Source organism: Tetrahymena thermophila (assembly GCF_000189635.1).
Source record: "Tetrahymena thermophila SB210 genomic scaffold scf_8254377, whole genome shotgun sequence".
Classification (NCBI taxonomy): Eukaryota; Ciliophora; class Oligohymenophorea; order Hymenostomatida; family Tetrahymenidae; genus Tetrahymena; species Tetrahymena thermophila.
The window spans coordinates 78,113-98,649 of NW_002476161.1; the positions used below are offsets into that span (position 1 = coordinate 78,113).

Here is a 20,537-nt window from a genome sequence, read left to right on the forward strand (position 1 = left end):
ATTAAAATTTAATTAATTTTTTTATTAAATTTTTCATTTTTTAGTTTTAAATAATAATTATTATAAAATTATGTATTGAGTTCTCTATAATATTGAAAGTTTATTCTTAAATAAAAACAAATGTTTCATTTAATATTTTTAATATTCTTCTAAAAATATTAAATAAATTAAAAAATGTTTTATATTTATTTTGTTTTAAATTTATCTATTTATTTTTAAACTTAAAATATAATTAGGAAATAAATAATTATTTATTTGCTACTTTAATTTTGAAATTTCATTCATAACCTGTTATGAATGTTATATATTGTTAAAAATTAAAAAAAAATAAATTATGATTTTTCTGAGTTTATTGTTTTTAAAAATATTTTGTAATTTTTATCATTCATTCACTTAATTTAAAAAACGAATCGATAAAACAAAATTTTTATGTTTGTAAGATGATTTTAATTCATTCATTCTATTTTTGATGCTCTATTTTTTATATATTCCGAGCTTGATGCCTGTCAATAAATTTGAGTTATTAAGACTTTAAAAGATATGCAAAAAAAATTAATTAATATTTTTTAATATTATAAAAAAATTTAATTTGATATTGTTGTTATTTTGTAAAATCATGAAGAATTAAAACAAGTTATATCATTTAGATGAAGAAAAAACTCATAAATCAATATTGATTAATTAGATTCATATATTAAATAATTTAGATGATACCCACGACATTGCATAATCAAATAGTGAAAAAAGAAAAAATGTTTAGCTCTTTGAACAAATTTAAGATTTAAAAATAATAAATCATAGCAATTTATGTAGATACATTGAAATGAGAGCTCAAAAATAACTTTAAAACAGGTATTTAATATTTCAAGAAGCATACGATTGTAGTGTCTAAGATTTAGCATTCAGGAGATCTTTAAATGGTATCCCTTTTACAGAAATGGAATTATTATAAATGGCATACTGTCTGCTCAAAGGCATTATATATTTATAGTAAAAGCATAATATAGAAGTAGGTTTTTTTAGCCCAAATTAAGTTTTTTATTGTAGTGAAAGTAAGGAGTTTAAATTAAATAACTTTGGTTAATTCTACTTGGATGCTTTTAATAAATTGCCTGAAAATTTAGAAGATCTAATATTTAGGCCACCAGAATATTATATTTTAGGAAAAGATAATGTAAAGCATAGAGAATTTAGTTGTGGAAAAGGCGAAGTTTGGTCACTAGGTTTATTGCTACGTTATTGTATGGCAGATTGTGAAAACTTTGCGAAAGAGGATGATTTAATGGCAAAATATTTTATTTAGAAACCTTCTAAGTTAAATTTAAATTTAGAAATATAAAAGAAGAAGAATGATAATCAAAACTAAAACAATTAGGACCTAGATAGCAATTAGAATAAGATACTCGCCAATAATAAAGAATTAGAAGAGTCACTTGACAACAAAAGTTTTAAGAATGAGAGCATAGATTCTAAAAGAAAAAAAGATCTTCTTAACAACAGTAATAATTTAGAGGAGAATATTATCTTACAAACAGAAGAACAATACGAGTAAGATGAATAGCCTCAGCAATAGTAGCAATATAAAATAGATAGAAGTAAACTCATAGAAGATATATTCCAAATTATAGTAGATGACAGATATACTAATTAATCTATTTTTTTGTAAACTCCTTACTATCTTCCTTATTTAAATCCATTCTAAGAATATCTTAACGGTTACAAGGGAGTTTCAAATAATTTTTCACATTCTTTTAGAGATTTTATTAGCTAATGCTTATATGTAAATCCTGAGTTAAGGCCTACTCCTTTAGAATTGATTAATCATAGTGTATTTAAATAAATGGAAATTATGAGCTTTAACGATACTGCATCCACTACAACACAACTAAATAATTATAAAAGCTGTAATAATACTATTGAGAAGAGCTAGGAGTATATAGAAGTAAAAGAAGATACACAAAGAAATGATGAATCATTTGATTTAAGTGATGATGAAAATGATATAGATGAGAATGAAGCAGATTAAATAACATAAAACAGTAATTTTTTAATTAATAGCAGCGGAGAAAGCACAGAAGAGTAAAATTTCAAATTGCTTTACAAATAAATCATGCAAGAGAAAAAAGTAAAAAAAATTTCATTTAATCGTGCTTATGATGAAGTTGTCAAAAAAGGTAATATGGAATATATTGAAGATTTGTTCCCATTAGAGATAATCATAGATATTATTTTCAATGAGCTTGAGCCAAACATTTTATCTCATTCAACTATTCAAAAATATAGTAAAAAGAATATTTTCAATGCCTTTTCTTTCAATTTCATGAAAGACACTCAATCCTCTGTGTTAAAAAAATCTCTTCAAAGTATTATTTATGATTGTGATACTTCATACAATTTAAGGTTTGATTGCAAGCCAATATATTAGTACATCATTGATGAAATAAATTTTTATCAAAATGTGCTTAAAAGTGTAAAAGAGCTATAAACTTTATCAGAGTACATGGGAATAAACTAATTTAATCAAAACTCTAATTCGTTTAAAGTTAATCAAGAAAAAAGCAAGCAAGCTAAAAATGCTATTAATTTTAATAATACAATATAATTAGACTAAAGCTAATTTTTAAATTAGACTTTGATGCTAAACGAGTCAACTATTTTTTAAGCCTATGACCAGAATGGAGGCAATAATAATTTTTAAAACAATAACTTAAATCTATCCACTATCTTAAATGACCCTGATCTCTCTATGTGCATAGCAGCTCCTAACTAATAAATGTAATAAAATAAATAAACAAAACAGAACTCTTAAACACCAATAAATAATTAATAAAATAAATAATAAAATGCAGATTCTTCTTTTATTGTTGAAGATGCAGCATAAAATCCAATGACAAGTCCTTCAATAAGCTAAAAATAACTACAATAACAATAATAATAATTGCAATCCAATTCTAACTCAAAGTAAAAAGAAATATAAGCAGAATAATAAAAATAGTTACAGTAATAGTAAGACTTAGATAAAAGTTCTACAAGTATTAGTTTTGGATTTTTTAAAAAAATGAGAATAAGCGAAAAAGTTAGTAAATTTTGGGGTTCAAATAAAAATGAAAACCAAAACTAATAAAATAGTTAAGGTTAATAAAATATTTAAAACTCAAATACCAATCAGTAATCCAATTAAATTAACTAAAAGTAAGGAGGAACATCTTCATCTGGTATCACTTAGAATTAAATTCAAGGTAATCATTAAATTTTTTTTGTTTAAACAAACGATTATTTAGGAAACTAAATTTTAAATAATTTTTAATGAAATCTTAAAATTTTAATAAAAAATTATATAACAATTTAATAATTAGTGGAAATTAATAAACGATACATAAGATTAAAAAAATAATTTCTTAGTGATTAAACTAAGATATTTTTAAATGAATTTTTTCAAATAAATAATGCATTTTTAACTTTTTTTAGAAATATGTAATTTTTGAAGTACATCATTTTAAATAGAAAATATTTTATTAATTAATTAATTTATTTATTCTATTGTTTAAATTTTATGAATGAAGGATAAGGAGGAAACAATATTAACAATGACTTGTTTGCTAATAGTTCATAAGACAACGAAGGAGAATTTCAACCCTACCCTTTAAATTTAATTGCTCCTAATAATTCAATATCACCTAAAATAAAAGAATACTTATTTTACATGAATTTATTGTATGAAGACAGAAGGGTTTTAAGTCCAAAATAGATTCCTCAATATTTAATATAAGTAGAATTGCCTTCATTTTTGAGGTCAGAGTTATACAAAAAAGTAATTGTTTTACCTTAAAAGGCGAATAAACTTTACAAGTTTTTGGTAAGTGTACCTCTAATGTATAATGAAAAAAACAACGATATCAAATAAATTGAAAATGATCTGCCAAGGTGCCATTAATACTCAGACTTTTGCTCATCGTAGAAAGGATAATCTCAAATAAAAGAAATTCTTTGTGCCTTTTTAAATTTGAATAGTAATTATTACTATATACAAGGGATGGATGCTATGACTTTTGCAGCACTCTAAATAGCTCCAAATAATTCTCCTTCATAGGCTCTTTTGATATTACAGGAAACAGTAAAGAAATCCCTTCTTATGCACCAATCTTCTCAGTAATCTCCTGAAGATTATATCATGAAAGAGAAAATTCTTATTTATAAAGTAATTTTAAGTTGATTTAAAGAATATTTTAAATTAATTTATTTATTATAATTTAGTGGTTATTAAGGTTAGAAGATCCTTAATTGAGTGACTATTTAGAAGAAAAACAGTTTTATCCAGAAATCTATACTATATCTTGGTTTTTGAATTTATTTACAATGGTTTTTGATATCAACACCGTTTTGAAAATATGGGACTTTATCATTTGTGATTGTAATTTCACTTTATGCTTTGCTGTTAGTTTAATGATAGAATTAAAAGACCATCTGATGATGAAAGATTCTAATGAATTGATGTCAAGTATCAGAAATCTAGAGGGAGTTGTAAATACTAAAAATTGTTGGAAGTATGCACAATATTTGCTGAAGACTCTTCAGGAAACATTTTTGACATTAAGTTATATATAAAATGAAAATGAGAGGAATGATTATCAAAAAGAGTTCTTTAAAGATTGTCCTTGGGAGATACCTCCTATGTATTCAATTTTATCAAAGAGACCTATATTTTATGCATCAATATTTGATCTTCTCAAATAAAAACATATTATCTATATTGACATAAGGTAATTTTTTGAATTATCTTAATTAATTTAATTTAAATTTCTTTAAAAATTAAAATAGAACAAAGGAGGAGTACGAGTCGGTTTGCATTAAGGGTAGCTTATATGCTCATTTTATAAATGGAAAAGTAAATGAAGTTGTTTTGTAGTACTTAGAAAAGAAGTCAAACAAATTGACAAGTTTTGAAAATATTGAAGACAATTAATCTAATGAATTTATGAGCTTAATCGTGATAGTATTTAATTATGAAAAATAGTAAGATATGCTCGATTCTGTTAGTTAGTTTTTAAGGGTAGGAGTAAGAAGATTAGTGGTCTTAAATGGTGGTATTTAATGTGTCTAAAAAGATAGACCAGACTTATTAGAATATAAACATAGAATACACCCTATAAATTACTATAAAAGAAAGCAGTAATGAAGGACTTTAAAAAAACGAATTAAATTATATTATTAATTTAAAATCAAAGGATTTTATACTATTTTTATAATTAAATTTAATCTTGTTATTCATAAAACTATTATAAAATATTTAAAAAAAATTATTTAAAGTATTAAAATAAGATAATTAATATTACTTACTTACTTATTTGTTTGTTTATTTTTAAATATTTTACATAAATATAATTCTTTTAATTAAATCTAAATATCTTATTAGCCTAAAACGATAGACTAAATTTGTTAGAATATAAACATGGAATACACCCATAAACTTTATAAAAAAAAAGTAGTAAAAAGGACTTTAATAAACAACAATTTAGTTATATTATTTATTTTAATTAATAATTTTAATTCTAATATAGTAGCCAATAAGAATTTGATAAAGCTATCTATCCAATTTTATAATAAAATTAATATAAAGTTTTTTTAAATATTAAAATAATAACAAATATTATTTGTTTATTATTTTTAAAAATCAAAATTTAAATAAATGTACTAATTAAATAAAAATTCCAATCTATGTATTTAAAAATGATTATTAAATTTGTTAGGTTCTATTTTAATATCATTTCATTAAATTCAAAATTTGATTTACAAATTTTTATTTTTTGAAAAATATGATTTTTTAATTGGAATTACTTTTTTTATGGGGTTGATTATAATATCTTTTTTAGAAAAATATCTTGTATTGATTGATATTAAATTTCTCTATTTTTGCTTTATAATCCTATTTTAACCTCTTTGTTTTTCAAATTAGACAATAATTTAATTTATGGCGTGAAGACTGTTAATTTCAAATATTGTTAATATATATAATATTTATTATTTTAATTGTTTTTTTTTTTTTGAATCAGGAAAGTGGGGAGAAGTTTGAGACACTAAATGTATATAAAAATAGTTTTTAATAATTTGAATAACATTAATTAGAAAGGTAAATCAAATGTATCAATTTTGTGATTATATATTTGAAACAAATAGACTCTCTAATCAAAAGCGGGGTGATTAATTTTATAAGCTTTGTATTGCCTAAGTTAAATTTTTGAAACATTTAAGATCAAATGTAAATAATGATGATGAGTATTATGCAAGAGAGCGACTGTTGAACACAGATATGAAGTCTCTTGAGTCGAAAGCATAGGAGATGTTATGATAGAATATGGATTATATAAAGAAATGGGCTTTAAACAAGGCTGAAAGGGAAGGGCAGGCTGGGGAGCTTTAAATAGTGAGGAGATTTTTGGGAGAAAAAATTTATAATTTAAAAGAAATTGAAAACAATTAATATCAAAAAGTCTGGAGAAATAAAAGAAAGGAAAAGACTTAAAATTGATCTATCGTTTATTAATTATTATTGTTTTCTTTAAGGAAAGTATTCTTGAGATTTAGATAGGATGTCAAAGAAAATAGTGAAAGGAGGAGGTAGTAACACAGCAATTAAGAATACATCAAAACCTCTGGAAGAGAGTATTTTAGATATTATAAATGACATTAGCAAGCGTTAGTATTCGTTAGATTTTAGAGAACCTGTCGATGTAAAAGCATTAGGATTGAGCGATTATTATGACATTGTTAAAAAGCCAATGGACATATCCACTCTCAAAGTCGGTGCTTTTTTTATCCTCCTTATATATTCATAAAAATTATTTAAACCCATTATTGAGCAAATATATTTTTTAGTAGACTAACCATCACTAGATTGATACAAAAAGAGTAATTATGAAAAGCAGTTCATATTGTATTTCATTTTAAATTTTTGATTATTGCAGCCAACCCCATTTCGCTTACTTAGTAAGGAGATCGATCGATCAATCAAAATAAACAAACAATGTGAATATTTTCAAAATATTTCTGATAAAATAAAAACATGATACGATTGATAGTTGATGGTTAGTTGCTCTTTAGACAGCTAGATTGCAAACTAGCTTTCGCATGAATTAGTTTGAAAAAATCTTAAAACAATATATTTATTTATATTTTTATTTGTAAAAATTTCTACATTAGAATAATTTTTTGGAGGGTGTTTATAAGACAATAAAAGAAGTATGGGAAGATTTTGATTTAATCGTGAATAACTGCAAGGCTTATAATAGAATTCCAGACCACCCAATAAACCAAAAAGCTGATCAAATGAAAAGCCGTGTAGATAAAAATTTTTAAAAGTTATTAGAAGATTATAAGGCTCTAGGTATTTAAGAAAGAATATTATTTTTTTTTTCATTTTATGCAATGATTTATTCAGTTTAGGAAGTAAGTGCACAAAGAAATTTTTGATTTGAAATTTAGACAAAAGACATCAAATAAGTTAGTTAGTTAGACATAATCAAATAAAACAAAACTTTTCAATATACTTTTTAATTATTATTGTTTTACTGCTTTTTTGTCAGAAGTTTGTCATTTAAAGAAAGAAAAAATTGATGTAAATTGGAAACAAAATATTAAACTAATTTAAAATTTTACACAAATTATCATCCAACCTCCCACCCACCCACCGAATAAAATAAAACTCAATAAGCTAATTCTTTTTTAGCACAAACAAATAAAAAATTATGATTATATTCTCATTTAATCCATCTTTCTAATTTTCTATTTTAATTCCCACTTATTCTTGCATATTATTTATGGATTTTTTTAACTTTTTCAATATAGCAAATAATTGCATCAATTACTCTCCATGCAATAAAGCTTTGGCTAAAAATATATTCTTTTTTGACATGTGTTTTTAGCGAAGCCTATGCAAAATTTTTATCTAAAATGATTAGAATTGTATGCTCAACTCTCTGTCTCTATCAGCATCTTAATTTAGATATGCACGAGGAGAGTTTGTTTCTCTTTTACAGATTTCCTCTTTTTTTTTTATTTTTAGAGATTTTGACAAAATTCATTTTTTAACAAATTTAATTAATTATAAGAATTTCTAACTCCCCCTCTTAATTTGAATTAAGGATTTTAATTTCAAAGGATGATTACTTACTGAGTTTTCATAATATTAATTAAATTAATTGCAAAAATAGATCTTCTTCATTCAATATTCTCCCCACCCAATCTCTATCTTTTTTTAATTCACCAAAATCTAAATTATTCTTATTACTATAAACAGAATCAGGTTTGATTGATTGCTTTCTAAATAAATTGATTATTATTAATTTCTTTTGCTTTACATCTAATTTTCTTTCTTTAATTATTTTGTGCCTCTAAAAGAATAAATACATACATACATTCATCTACCATTTTTGATATTAAAAAATTAATGTGAACAATCTTACTAGCATGTTTTCTAATATAAAAATTTAATATTAGGAGTTGATACAGATGGATACTAAATACAAATAGATTTAGATGATCTAAAGGCAAAAGAAGAAAAAAAAAGGAAGATTAAGTTAGATGGACTGGATGAAAAAAATATACTAATTGGCGGTGACAAAAGACTAAATCTTATCCCTGGTTCATTAAATGAAAGAAAATTTTTCGAACTCTCAAATTAAGAATTATAGATGATGTAGGCAGGAAAAAATATACAAATGTTGCCTCTCAACTAACCTTTGTAACAAGAGGATCCTGTGTTCTAGCCAACGTCTTTGAAAATATCCTTAAACGCACCAAACTTAAGTTTGAATTTGAGTAATTCCACAATAACTGGCGAATAACCTACTCCAACTAATAATTAAGTTGGGATGAAATAACCTAGAATAACTGGAGACAATACTTAAAAAGTAAAGAAATAAAAAGACTATTCAGCCAAAATATAAGAACTGCAAACTCTGCTTGCCTAACTCAAGCTTGAGCTTGAAGTTTAAACAAAAAAAAAGTCTGATGTAGAAAAATAAAGAATCCTATGTAAAAATGTATACATTCTTTCAAAAAAATAAAGAAGAGGAGTCCATCAACTTGTTTAACAATTTGAAACAGAAGAAAATACCTTAATTAATCCTGAAGGCACATTGTAAAAAAAATACATTTATGATAAAAAAATACCACCACACACTTTAATTTCATTTTAAGCTTCTTTTAAAAAAGTGGCTTTCAATAATGATTTATTAATTATAATTTGTTTATTCAAAAGGAATAATTTTTCAACTCAAAGTAATCTAAATGGGAGTGAACATATAAATGCTTAAGACATAAATGATGCAGCTACAAGTGGTACGTCCTTAAAAACCCCTTAAAAAAGAGAAGATAATGGAAATCTTGATGATTAAACAGCTAAAAAAATGGAAATAGAAAATAAAGAAATATAGAAAAGTTAGGATCAAGAAGGTCGCTATAATGATGATGACGATGATGATAATGATATTATCATTAAAAAGAAAAGTAACTTTATTGACGATCTATCTCTAAAGTAAAATGAATCTACTTCTTAGATAGGATCTAATAAGATAAAAATTCCTACTTCTTAAACACTCAACAAGGAGGCCAACTCATCAACAGTAAAAATAAATAATCAACATAATACTATAATACTTTTTGTTTGATTCATTCAAATAACAAATATCTTAAAAATTAGCAACTAAACGATTCGAAGATATCATTGAAATAGTCTCAAATAGGCCAAAAATCAAATAATGATTCATTCTCAACTCCAACAAAATAATAACTATTAAACAGCTCCAATTTATCATCTGAAAAAATTAAATAGAGTAGCAAAACTAACAATTTAAATGCTTCAGAATCTAAATTTTAAAGTAATACAAATGACGGTGAAGAGAGTGAAGAAGAATTTGTACCTTAATCGCTAAATACTTCTAAATAGACTCCATCTGATTCTTTGGCTACACCATAATAAACTAATTCTATTAAACTACATGGACTCAAACCTACTAGCAGCACTGCTAATTCTGCCCATTTAAAGCATAAATTGCATGCTTCTGCTAGTGGAGATAAAATTTAAATTAAAAAGCCTACAGATCTTAATAGTTCTCTACGAAAGGAAGGAGTCACACCAGAAAAAATTTTAAGCTAAGCAAAAAAAGATTTCACTCCTGAAAAAAGTGGAAGCTCTGGTAAGCAACTTGCTAATTAATAGGCAAAATAATTAGGCAATGGAAATAATCCTTAAAAAGTAAGACCAAACGGTCATTTAAATGGTTAAACAAATAGCTAAAGCAATTTATCTCCTTAGTCCTAGGAGCTTAAAAAAAAATTAAATGCCAACACTCCAACTAAATCAGCTCTTTCTTAAGGAAAATCTACAATGAGTGGCAATGTCTTGCAAAAAAAGAATCCTTCCTCCGATAGTATTATAAAAGTGAAGATAGGAGGAGAATCTATATAAAAAAGTGTGTAAGATCTAAATGCAAATAAAATTAAAAGGCCAGAAGACGAAATAAAAATAAAGCTAAAAGATTCAACATTCAAAACTGCAGAAAAAGATGGGGAAGAAAGAAAAGTAAACAAAATAACTATCCCAAATCCACAAGCAGCAGGTGGAAACTTTTTACCTACACCTGAATTGAAGCAGTCATAGAGTCTTAAGGCTGCATAAATTATTTAAATGGGTTAAGAGAAAAAAAACAGAGAAATGGAAGAAAAGCAAAAAACTGAAGAGTAAAAGAGATTGGAAGAGTTAAAAAAGAGATAAAATCGTCTTAAAAAGAAAGAATAAATGCTGCTATAAGCTCATTAATAAAAATAAGCTGAAGCTGCTGCTGCAGCAGCTGCAGCCGCTCTTGCTAATAATGAAGTTTCTGATAAGCCAGTGAATACCAGCGAACCTCCAAAAATTATTCTTATGAAGAGTTAGAGTTTAAAACCTGAAGAAGGTGCCTCCACAGGATCAAATTTAATAAAAATTCCTTTTGATGCCTCATTAGCAAAAATGAGCTCAACTCAATCTTAACCAAATAGCCAACTTGACATTGGCTACAACTCAAGATAAATTTATGATAAAATTATCCCTTCAAAACCTAAGAAAACATAAAGCATATAGTAAGAGTAGAATGCAAATACATCAAATAGTCAAAATTTGAATTTCAATAAAATAAAGATTAATGTTGGAGGATCTCCAGTAATGCCACCTGCTAATAACCCATCTATTTAAAATTTTCCTATTCCTTAAATTTCAGTTGGAGGTGAGCGTGTAGATTTTAAATTTGTTTTAGATAGAAAGGCTCTTAAAAAAGAGTATGAGAACATGATAAAAAGAAAACAGTTAAAGTATAAAAAACTGCTGGAACTTAATCTAACAAAAATGTAGAAAGTAACTAATTGGATGATAAGAGAGTGGGCAAAGTAGAAAAAAGATGTTCGTTCTGAAACTTTAGATTATTTTAGAGATATCTTAAATGAAAGATAGAAAATTAAAGATAATCTCGATATTCGTAAAATTCAGCTGTTCTTAAAAATGTTTTTATACAGGCTCAGAGATTTCTACAAAGATCTCAAGCCTGATTATATTGACAAGCTGAAAAATATTAGTGAAAAGCTATACAGAATTGGTTCTAGAGCTATTGTATACAAAACTCCACTCTCTATCAGAGATAACCCTAAAAACGCTTCATTAGATACTTAAGTCAGTAACAACTAGATCTTAGATGAATCTCATCCTTTGAAAAAATTGCAAGAGGAAATACTTGAAATAGAAAGAGAAATGAAGCTGTTCCGTCGTATGCTTAGCAGAGATATCTAGAAATACTAAGAAGTAATTTCAAATCATCTTATCATTTAAATTTTTTGAATCATTTTTATCTAATTTAACAAAAATATTTTTAAATTGATTTTTAACAATTTTTTACGATTTATTTCATTTAACAAAAGCAGCCAGATGCGACAACTCAAAAGTCTAAAAAATCAAAAAACAAAGATGACGGAAGCTAATATAACGGAGGTAATGATAACGATTAGTAAGGAGGATATATGAATGGTGGTTAAGGTTATGACGATTCAAAAGATGCAATTTATGGAATGGGAGATAAAGATTAGTAATAAAAGTAAAGTGAAATACTGTCATTCTTCTTGGAGTATAACAAAAGCTTTGAAAAGCACTCCTCTAATTTGCAAAAAATCCAACACTTTTTGGCATATTAAAATTATAGCAATATTCTAAATTAATTATAGAGCAAGAATCCAATAAAGAGCGACTAACTATTTGATATATGCGAGACTTTTGTTGAAGATGAAAATAATAATTAAGTAGAAATTCTTTAATACTTCAAAAAAAAGAGAAAAATTTCTGAACATACATCTTCAGAAAGTATGACAAATAACAATAATGATACAAAGATTGAAGAAGAAGGTAAATAAAAATAGAATGATTAAGAAATCGATGAATTAAATTCTAATATATTTGACAATGTTACTTTATCTTTTAACTTCAATCTTGACTCTAAGAAAGAAGATGAAGAAGGAAAAGAAAACACTTTCATAAGTAAAAGTCAAGACAATTCATTTAATAATCCAAAATAAGCAATAAATGTATTCAGTTAGTTTGATGATGATGAAGATGATTCTACTGAAGCAATAATGGAAGAGAGAAAATATTAAGAGTTTAAATCTAAAATAAACTAAAAAAATCTCAAAGAATGCAATAGTGGAAGTGATATTTTGGGAAAAAATATAAGTGATATAAATATTTCCAACGTAATCAACCCAGAGTTTGACTATTTCGGAGTGAAAAAACTCAATTAAATGATTAATAACAAAGTTATAAACAAAAAATTCTGCCAAAATATAAACTCATTTATAAAATAGAAATTTTAAATTGTTGAAATCAACAAAATAAAATGCAAAAATGCTATTATTTACTAAAAAATGAAAACAAATGATGATCTAGTTAAAAATTTATATTAAAAATAGTAATTATTAGAGCCAAAGATAAATATTAAAATAGCTCCTCCGTTTTTGGATGATCTCAATATTAATTGTTTGCAAACACTAATAAATTTATAAATTTAGGTTGAATTGAGACTTGAGAATGAATAAAATCCTAAAAGCTAAATGGATATAGAAAATAGCCAAAACAACTAAGCTGAAAAATCTTTAGAATTTCATATTTAAAATAATGTTAACTATGCTTGTTGTGCATACTTTACAGAGTTACCCAATATAAAGGATGAAATATAGCTAAATTGTAAAGAAAATGCTGACTTCTATTCGATTCTATGCTAAGAAGATGTAGAGCAAGTTGTTTAATCATTTAAAATATAGAAACAATTATATAGATTGTTATCGTAAGATAGCTTCTTAACTTAAGAAGTAATAAATAGTGAGGCAGTTTGTATAACAAAATAAAGATTAAGATAAATTGATCCTTAAAACAACAAATTTTTGTTAGAAATTTCTCTCTGGACTCCTACTGATAATCTAGGTTATTTATCAATAAAACTAAACAATGAAGAAATATTTTCACCACTCAATTTTATTTAAAAAATAAAAAAGTTTTAACAATATCAGATTTAACAAAAGCAAATTTAACAACAACAACAACAACAATTGTAATAACAACAAAAAAAATATATCTAAAATCAATCACAATGAGATATTTATTTATTTCTAATTTAATTTTAACATATATTTAACACCAAAAACATTAAATAAATTATTCTAATCCAATTTATAATAATATAATGGAGTATTTAATTAAACATTAATAATATTTTTTGTTAATTTATGCTATAAAAAATATTTATTTCAATATCAATTTTTATTTGTTAGTTAATTATAGAAAGTTTGAACATCGAAATTCTGCGCTTCTATAATCTAAAATCCAGCTTAATAGCTTAAAATAATTACACTTGCATTTTAATTCTAATGTTTTTTTTTTTCAATTTTAAATCATTTGTTTACATTTCAATAAAAATAAAATCCCTAAAAACTTTCAAGCATACTAAATAAAAATACTTCAATCAATAATTAAACTTCTTTAATTTATCAAAAATAGTTTATTCAAATAATTACTGACATAAATTGGTCAAAATTCAGTATCCTACTAAATAATATTAGCTTAATACTTTATTTTAAATTTCATGTATATATTAATACAAAGTATTTATTAATTTCTTGTAAAAACTTTTGGACTAAATTTCGAATGATTGAATTTTTATTAAATACTTTCGAGTGTTATCTAAAAATAAATTCTTCACAGAATAATTTATAACAAAAATTTATTTTTTTCTAAATAATAGTTCATCATCTTACAGAAATAAAATGAAACGAATTACATCTATAAGTTTTTTAATTTTAAAGTTTATTTAACAATTAAAAGTATTTTTTTTTATTTAAAATTTAATAATATAGGTACCTCCAAAAAGTTTTACCGATTTTTTTGAAAATTAATAGAATTCATACTATGGTTAATTTATTTGAATGGAAAAAATCAGTAAAACTTTTTGGATGTACCGATAGGAGTAAATACACAGATGTAAAATATATTCTAATATTTTTTTTAAATTTATAACTGGAATTTATCAAATAAAAATTTTAAATCTATTTGAAAATATACGACTTTCTATGATCATTCAAAATGTAAAATTGTCTCTTTGTGAGATAGTTTAGAAATATGTTCTTAATAGATTTAGCAATTTACAAAAAGATAAATATCTAAAATAATCAATTGAAATGAAATTAATAAATTCTATGATTCAATTTCTAAATTTAGGCTTATTTTTTATGTTAGCTTGCTCGGTTTTACTTTCTATAAATTGTTTATGAGTCAAGATTTTAATTTTTTGTTAACTAGTAAATACATCGTTAATGGGATAAACTTAAAACTTGAAATTGAATCTAATCAAAAATTTTTAATAATTATATAAAGAAAAGACTTGCACATAAATTTAATGTGTACTCCCAAAAATATTTTTTGGCATTTAAAATTAAATTATTTTAGCTTTTAAGTTGTATTTTACTTGCCTCAGATTTAGTTAGTATCTTATTCAGTAAAAATGTAAAAAATTAAGCAACACATATAAACATGTTTAATAAATTAAAAAACTATAAAAAACAATAACTTTATTATTGATAATTTGCTTTGAATTAATTATGAGCCTATTTATTTAAATAGTGATTTAAAATTTGTGCAGCGTATCAATTATTTCAAATATGATCTAATTAATTATTTCTGCAATTATTATCTTTACTAGTAAAAGATAAATTAGCCTCAATAATATCCACAATATTTAGTTAATTAATGAGCTAAAGATGCACAGTAATAGTCTTAATGCATAGATAAAGAGCTTGATTTATTATTTTTTTACTGATTTTCTTAAGATTTTTTTTATTTATGATAAATTAGGATATAAAGTTAAATGAATCTGGAGGATAATAACATAAGATTGATTAAGGCTTTATAATTTTTACTAAAACAATATTTATTATAATAAATCACAAGTAAATTATTTAGGGCTCAGCCGCATCTATTTTTATAGCGAAGCCCCATTCTAAAATAAAAAAAATTAAAAAATGTAGAAAGAAAACGAACTAATTGTAGGTGATATTTCTGAATCAAGTAGAAATAACTCCTCCAACCCATCTTAGGAAGAAATCTAGCTTTCTTATATTTAATAAAACCGTAGGATGTTTCAAAGATCAGGTGCTATCAATATTTAAACTCCTAGTAGAAATAGTAATAGTGGAGTAGCAGTGAGACAATCTAGATTTTGCAAAACTTAAGTATACTCGTCGGAGCAGAGTTAAGAATAACTTTTATAAATACTTAACGCTAAAAAAAGTTAGCGTGAGAAGATACTGGAGCAAAATACTCCGCTATCTTCTAAGAATGGTAGAAGAGGATCACTTAATATATATTCAAAATTAGAAGCTCTAGGCCAAAAGAATTAGACCCTCACGAAATTAAAGACCTAAAGCGACCTTGATAGCAATGATGAGGAAGAAAATTTTGAAGAGAAAGTAAGTAAATATACTCTTTATGAAATTGCCAAATAAAGCAGTATCTAAGAGTTAGATGAAGATACTTTTTAGAAGAATTAACACTCAGTTTTTGCAGTTCCCTCGCATTAATAATTTATCTAGGATTAAAATCTAGAGGTACCTGAAGAGGATTCTTCTGATGAAGATGCAAATGACCAAGAACAATAATTGAACAATTCAAAAGTTAACAATTTGCCTCCACCCTCCTAACTAAAGTCGAACTATCACTAGCGTGTAAAATCCATGATGTCTGGAACTTAAGAAAAAACTAAATATAGTCCATAGAGAAATTCTCTTTAAGATGCTCTTTAAAATATAATTTAAAAACATGAAGCCAGGCCAATGAAGTCTAGAAATCTAAGTTAAGTTTCTCCGCTATAAAAATAAATTTTCTAGCAGAAAATTATGAGTATAAATAACTTTAACATGCCTTCACTATCTCCTGAGTGTTCACCAATAAATGGCTATGATGACTTAGTAGATGACCATAATGAAACTTAGTTTTCTTTATAATCTATGCAGCGAACTGAGTTAGAAATTGCAGAATTAGACTAGCTTAACCAAATTAAGGAAAATATTTAATTAAAGTAAAAAATGTCACATCAACATGAATGCTAAATGGATAGAAGAAATGCTCACGAGAATGAAAATCTAAATAAATCTCATGAAATCATTGGTGAGAGGAGAGGAAATTAAAAAAGGACAACTTTTCGTTCATTGGTACAAATATCAATTAATGAATTCTTCTTAATTCTTTTAAATAATAATCCATCAATTTTTTTTTTTTTTTCATACTTTTTTCTTGAAAATTATTTATTTAAAGAAATATTTTATGATAATTAATTAATTAATTATAAAAAAAATCATATTAGTCAAATAGAAGAATAGTAAAGGAATCGACATTAATCCACAAAAGCAAGATAAATGTAATAATTATTTAAAATATTTAAATTAATTTTTATCAACTTCATAAAAAAAATCTGTTTTTTCAAATGGAATTGGTGTTTTCTAAAAACAAAAAAATGTATCAATGACTTTCATGAAATTAACTTGTCTTTTAAACTCAGCAGGATAAAATAATGAATTGAAATCTTTCAATTAACGAACTGTTTATTAATGTTATTAATTTTTAAGGCCAACTAAAGATTATTGTTCTATAATTGATTGATTATATAATTGAATTCAGCTTTTAATAACTAAAATAACTGGTTAAATTTTAAAATAAAATTAAAAAGTTGATTTCACTCGAAAGCCCTATTGATAGAATATACGTACAGCCAATAATACTTTTTATTTTAATAAATATAGGGTTAGAAGACAATGAATCAATACGAGATAGGTAGTGTCCTAGGAGAAGGTTAGTATGGAAAAGTTCGCTATGCAAAGGTAAAAGATGAAAATGGAAGCTTTTAAGAGTTTGCCATAAAATACTTTAAGAAATAATAACTGAAAAAGATGAAGTAATTTTATAAAGATGAAAAAGGCAGGACTAAAATATTCACTGGAATATAGACTGTTTAATCTGAAATAGCTGTGATGAAAAAGCTTGAGCATGAGAACATAGTTAAGCTATACGAAGTAATTGATGACACAGAAAATGATAAAATCTACTTAGGTATATGAATAATTTTTATACGAATAAAATTATTAAACCAATTAATAAATGATAAAAAGTGATAGATTTTGCTGAAAAAGGACAACTAATTGAATATGACGAAAGAAAATAACTCTTCTTACTTGAAAAAAAACACTAAGATAAAGGAACGATTGAAGGAGAAATAGAATACTTTGCTTAATCATAAACGGAATATAAGAATAGTGATTGTTCAATAATGAGCAGCGAAGAATAAACTAAAGAACCCATCTTGTAAGTGGTAAAAGAAAAGGTTTTCTTTATAGAAGAATATCTTTTACGTAAAATATTCAGAGATTGCTTAAAAGGTCTGGGATACTGTATGCATTTCGTTATTCTAAGTTCTTATTCAATAATATACATCAACCTTTTTATTAAAATAGTACATTTCAATGATGTTATTCATAGAGATTTGAAACCTTAAAATATTTTATTCACCTAAAACGGAACAGCAGTAATTACTGATTTCAGTATTTCCTTAATATTGGGTGAACAGAAAGTTCTCAAACAAGATCAAGGAACTCTCTGTTTTATGGCGCCAGAGCTTATTGACAACGAAAAAAATGTTGAAAAGAATAATGACTTCTACAAAAGAGCTGATATTTGGTCTTTAGGTGTGACATTCTTTTGTTTTGTATTTTACACTACTCCTTATAAAAGCACCAATTTAGAAGATCTGTTCAATGAAATATCAACTACTGAGTATAATTATCATTAAAGGTTATTATCAATAAATTTAATTTCAAATTAAAAATAGTCTTCAATTCCCCAAAACAAGAAGCATTTCCTTTGGCTTAAAATTGATTTTAAAATCTATGCTGAATAGTCATCCTTTAGAGAGAATTACTTTAGAGTAAATTTATCAATATTTAATACATATAAAAAGAATAACATTTTAATTATTAATTTGATTAAAGTGAATTGATTGATGATGAATGGGTTAATGATGGATACAGCAGTCTCTTGAGAGATGAAATGTAAAAAATTGAATTCTTGTTCTAATTTATTTTATTTATGTATATATTTTCTTATTATAAAAAGAGAACTGCAGGAAAAGGTCGTCATATCATAGCAAGATATAAAATAAGCTATGGTCCCGAAAAATGAAGTTGCATTTATTGTAAATCAATTGTTACTTTAATAAGATATTTTTTAATGAAAAATTTTTATAATCAAAAAGAATGGATCAATAAATTCTATAAATTCCTCGTCTATGATTAGTTATTCTGCTATTGATTCCTGCAAATCACTTTAATACGATACTGTGACTTATCATGAATGAAAGGGGAAAATCTAATTAAAAATAAGATGAATTAATGAATGACTGTTTTTTCAAATGATAATAAATAAATTTTAAATTCAAAAAAAATACAAAATAGAAAAAGTAAGTTAACTAACTAAAAAACTATATAAAATAAAAATTACTTTTCTATAATTTTAATAAATTTAAAAATTCTAATCAATTAAAAAAATAAAATTAAATAAATGAACTAACTAACTAACTATATTACCATAATAAATATTCTAAATATTTTCTAAATAAGCTGACAATAACTCTTCAAGCTTTAAAAGCTAAAAGATTACTACAATTACTAACTAAAATTTAAAACAAATTAAGTAATATGCTTTTGTAAGGGTTTATTATTAACATTTTCTAATATGTGTATATATAATTGTGTATTGAATTAAGCTAAATTATTCTTTATAAATTTTACATTTTCAACATTGCGAAATTAAAATTTGTATTATTTTATCTATAAATTTATTTTATTATTCTCATTTCTTCATTTAATATTTGAATATATTTTATTATTTTTTATCTTATTTTCTTAGAAATTTTCTTATTAAAAATTTGTTATAAACTAAAATTAGCACTTTCAATTTCAACCAAATTTTCTATATGAATATCTATCTCAATTAAAGATATTCCTTTAAATTCTATGCGCTTTTCTTCTTTTCTTGCTTTTAATTTATTTACTTACATTTCTTTTTTAATTCTAAAAATATATCAATTATAATTAATTAGTATCTATTTAATGAGGTGTTTTAATTTTTTATAGATGATTGCAAATAATTCATTAAATAATATCTATTTTACATTTCAATGTGGGTATTCAAGTTAAATTATTTTTTAGCATAAAACCATTAAATATTATTTTTAATTTCAATAAAATTTTAACTTGAATTATTTTGAATAATTATTAATACCTTCCTCATATTGCTAGAAAACTCTAAATATTGCTTTCATCAATCGAATTTTAACTGACTTTATAAACTTTAGGTTGATAATATTGACACTTTAAAAAAAATAAATATCCAAAGCAAAATAAATTGAAAACAAAAAAATCCATATCTGTTATCAATATTGTAAAACCAATGTATTAATATTGGTGATGATTTAGACATAATTGAGAACAATTTGGTAATATGAAATTTTGTGTTATGTTTTTCTTTGGTTTGATAAAATAGATCATATTTTTAATAATAAGATATATTTCACAAATAATTTAGATAAGATGACTTATTAATTTTATTTAAAGTGTTATTTTTAGTTTGCATATTAAAGAAAAATAGATATTTCTTAATTTAGATATTTTTTTATTGAATGAGGCTGGTTATTCAAAAATAAATAAATTCCGAAATTAGATTTAAATTGTTTGAATATTTAACAAAATTAATTAAATTAAGAATATTTATTTATCTATTGATGATGTTTTTGTATTTATGTTTACAAATTAAAAATATTGAACAAATATCTTTTTTTAAGGCACGTCTAATTTGGAGCAAAGAAATTTCTTGAAAAGTCTTTGAATTATTCCTAAAAATAAATTATAAACATTAAATAAATTTA

General features: G+C 24.1%; 3 protein-coding genes across 3 annotated transcripts; all 3 read left to right on the forward strand. All coding sequences in view use genetic code 6, as the record gives it.

Moving 5' to 3' along the window:
- Nucleotides 1–616: 616 nt before the first annotated feature.
- TTHERM_000715791 (EF hand protein) lies at nt 617–5,176 on the forward strand (the record flags this gene model as incomplete). Its single annotated transcript, XM_012800184.1, has 4 exons — nt 617–3,239; nt 3,564–4,198; nt 4,255–4,760; nt 4,819–5,176. The coding sequence occupies 4 exons, from the start codon at nt 617–619 to the stop codon at nt 5,174–5,176; spliced, it is 4,122 nt and encodes a 1,373-aa protein (XP_012655638.1).
- Nucleotides 5,177–6,587: 1,411 nt separating this feature from the next.
- On the forward strand, nt 6,588–13,665 carry TTHERM_00715810 (bromodomain protein; the record flags this gene model as incomplete). Its single annotated transcript, XM_001031940.2, has 6 exons — nt 6,588–6,797; nt 7,198–7,381; nt 8,494–9,136; nt 9,257–9,620; nt 9,698–11,830; nt 11,950–13,665. The coding sequence occupies 6 exons, from the start codon at nt 6,588–6,590 to the stop codon at nt 13,663–13,665; spliced, it is 5,250 nt and encodes a 1,749-aa protein (XP_001031940.2).
- Nucleotides 13,666–15,585: 1,920 nt separating this feature from the next.
- On the forward strand, nt 15,586–18,968 carry TTHERM_00715820 (Serine/Threonine kinase domain protein; the record flags this gene model as incomplete). The annotated part of the gene is made up of 10 exons (XM_001031941.2): nt 15,586–16,773; nt 16,926–16,979; nt 17,362–17,668; nt 17,830–17,877; nt 17,926–18,006; nt 18,070–18,388; nt 18,444–18,539; nt 18,604–18,663; nt 18,728–18,806; nt 18,867–18,968. 10 exons carry the CDS (start codon nt 15,586–15,588, stop codon nt 18,966–18,968), a joined length of 2,334 nt encoding a protein of 777 aa, XP_001031941.2.
- Nucleotides 18,969–20,537: the final 1,569 nt, after the last annotated feature.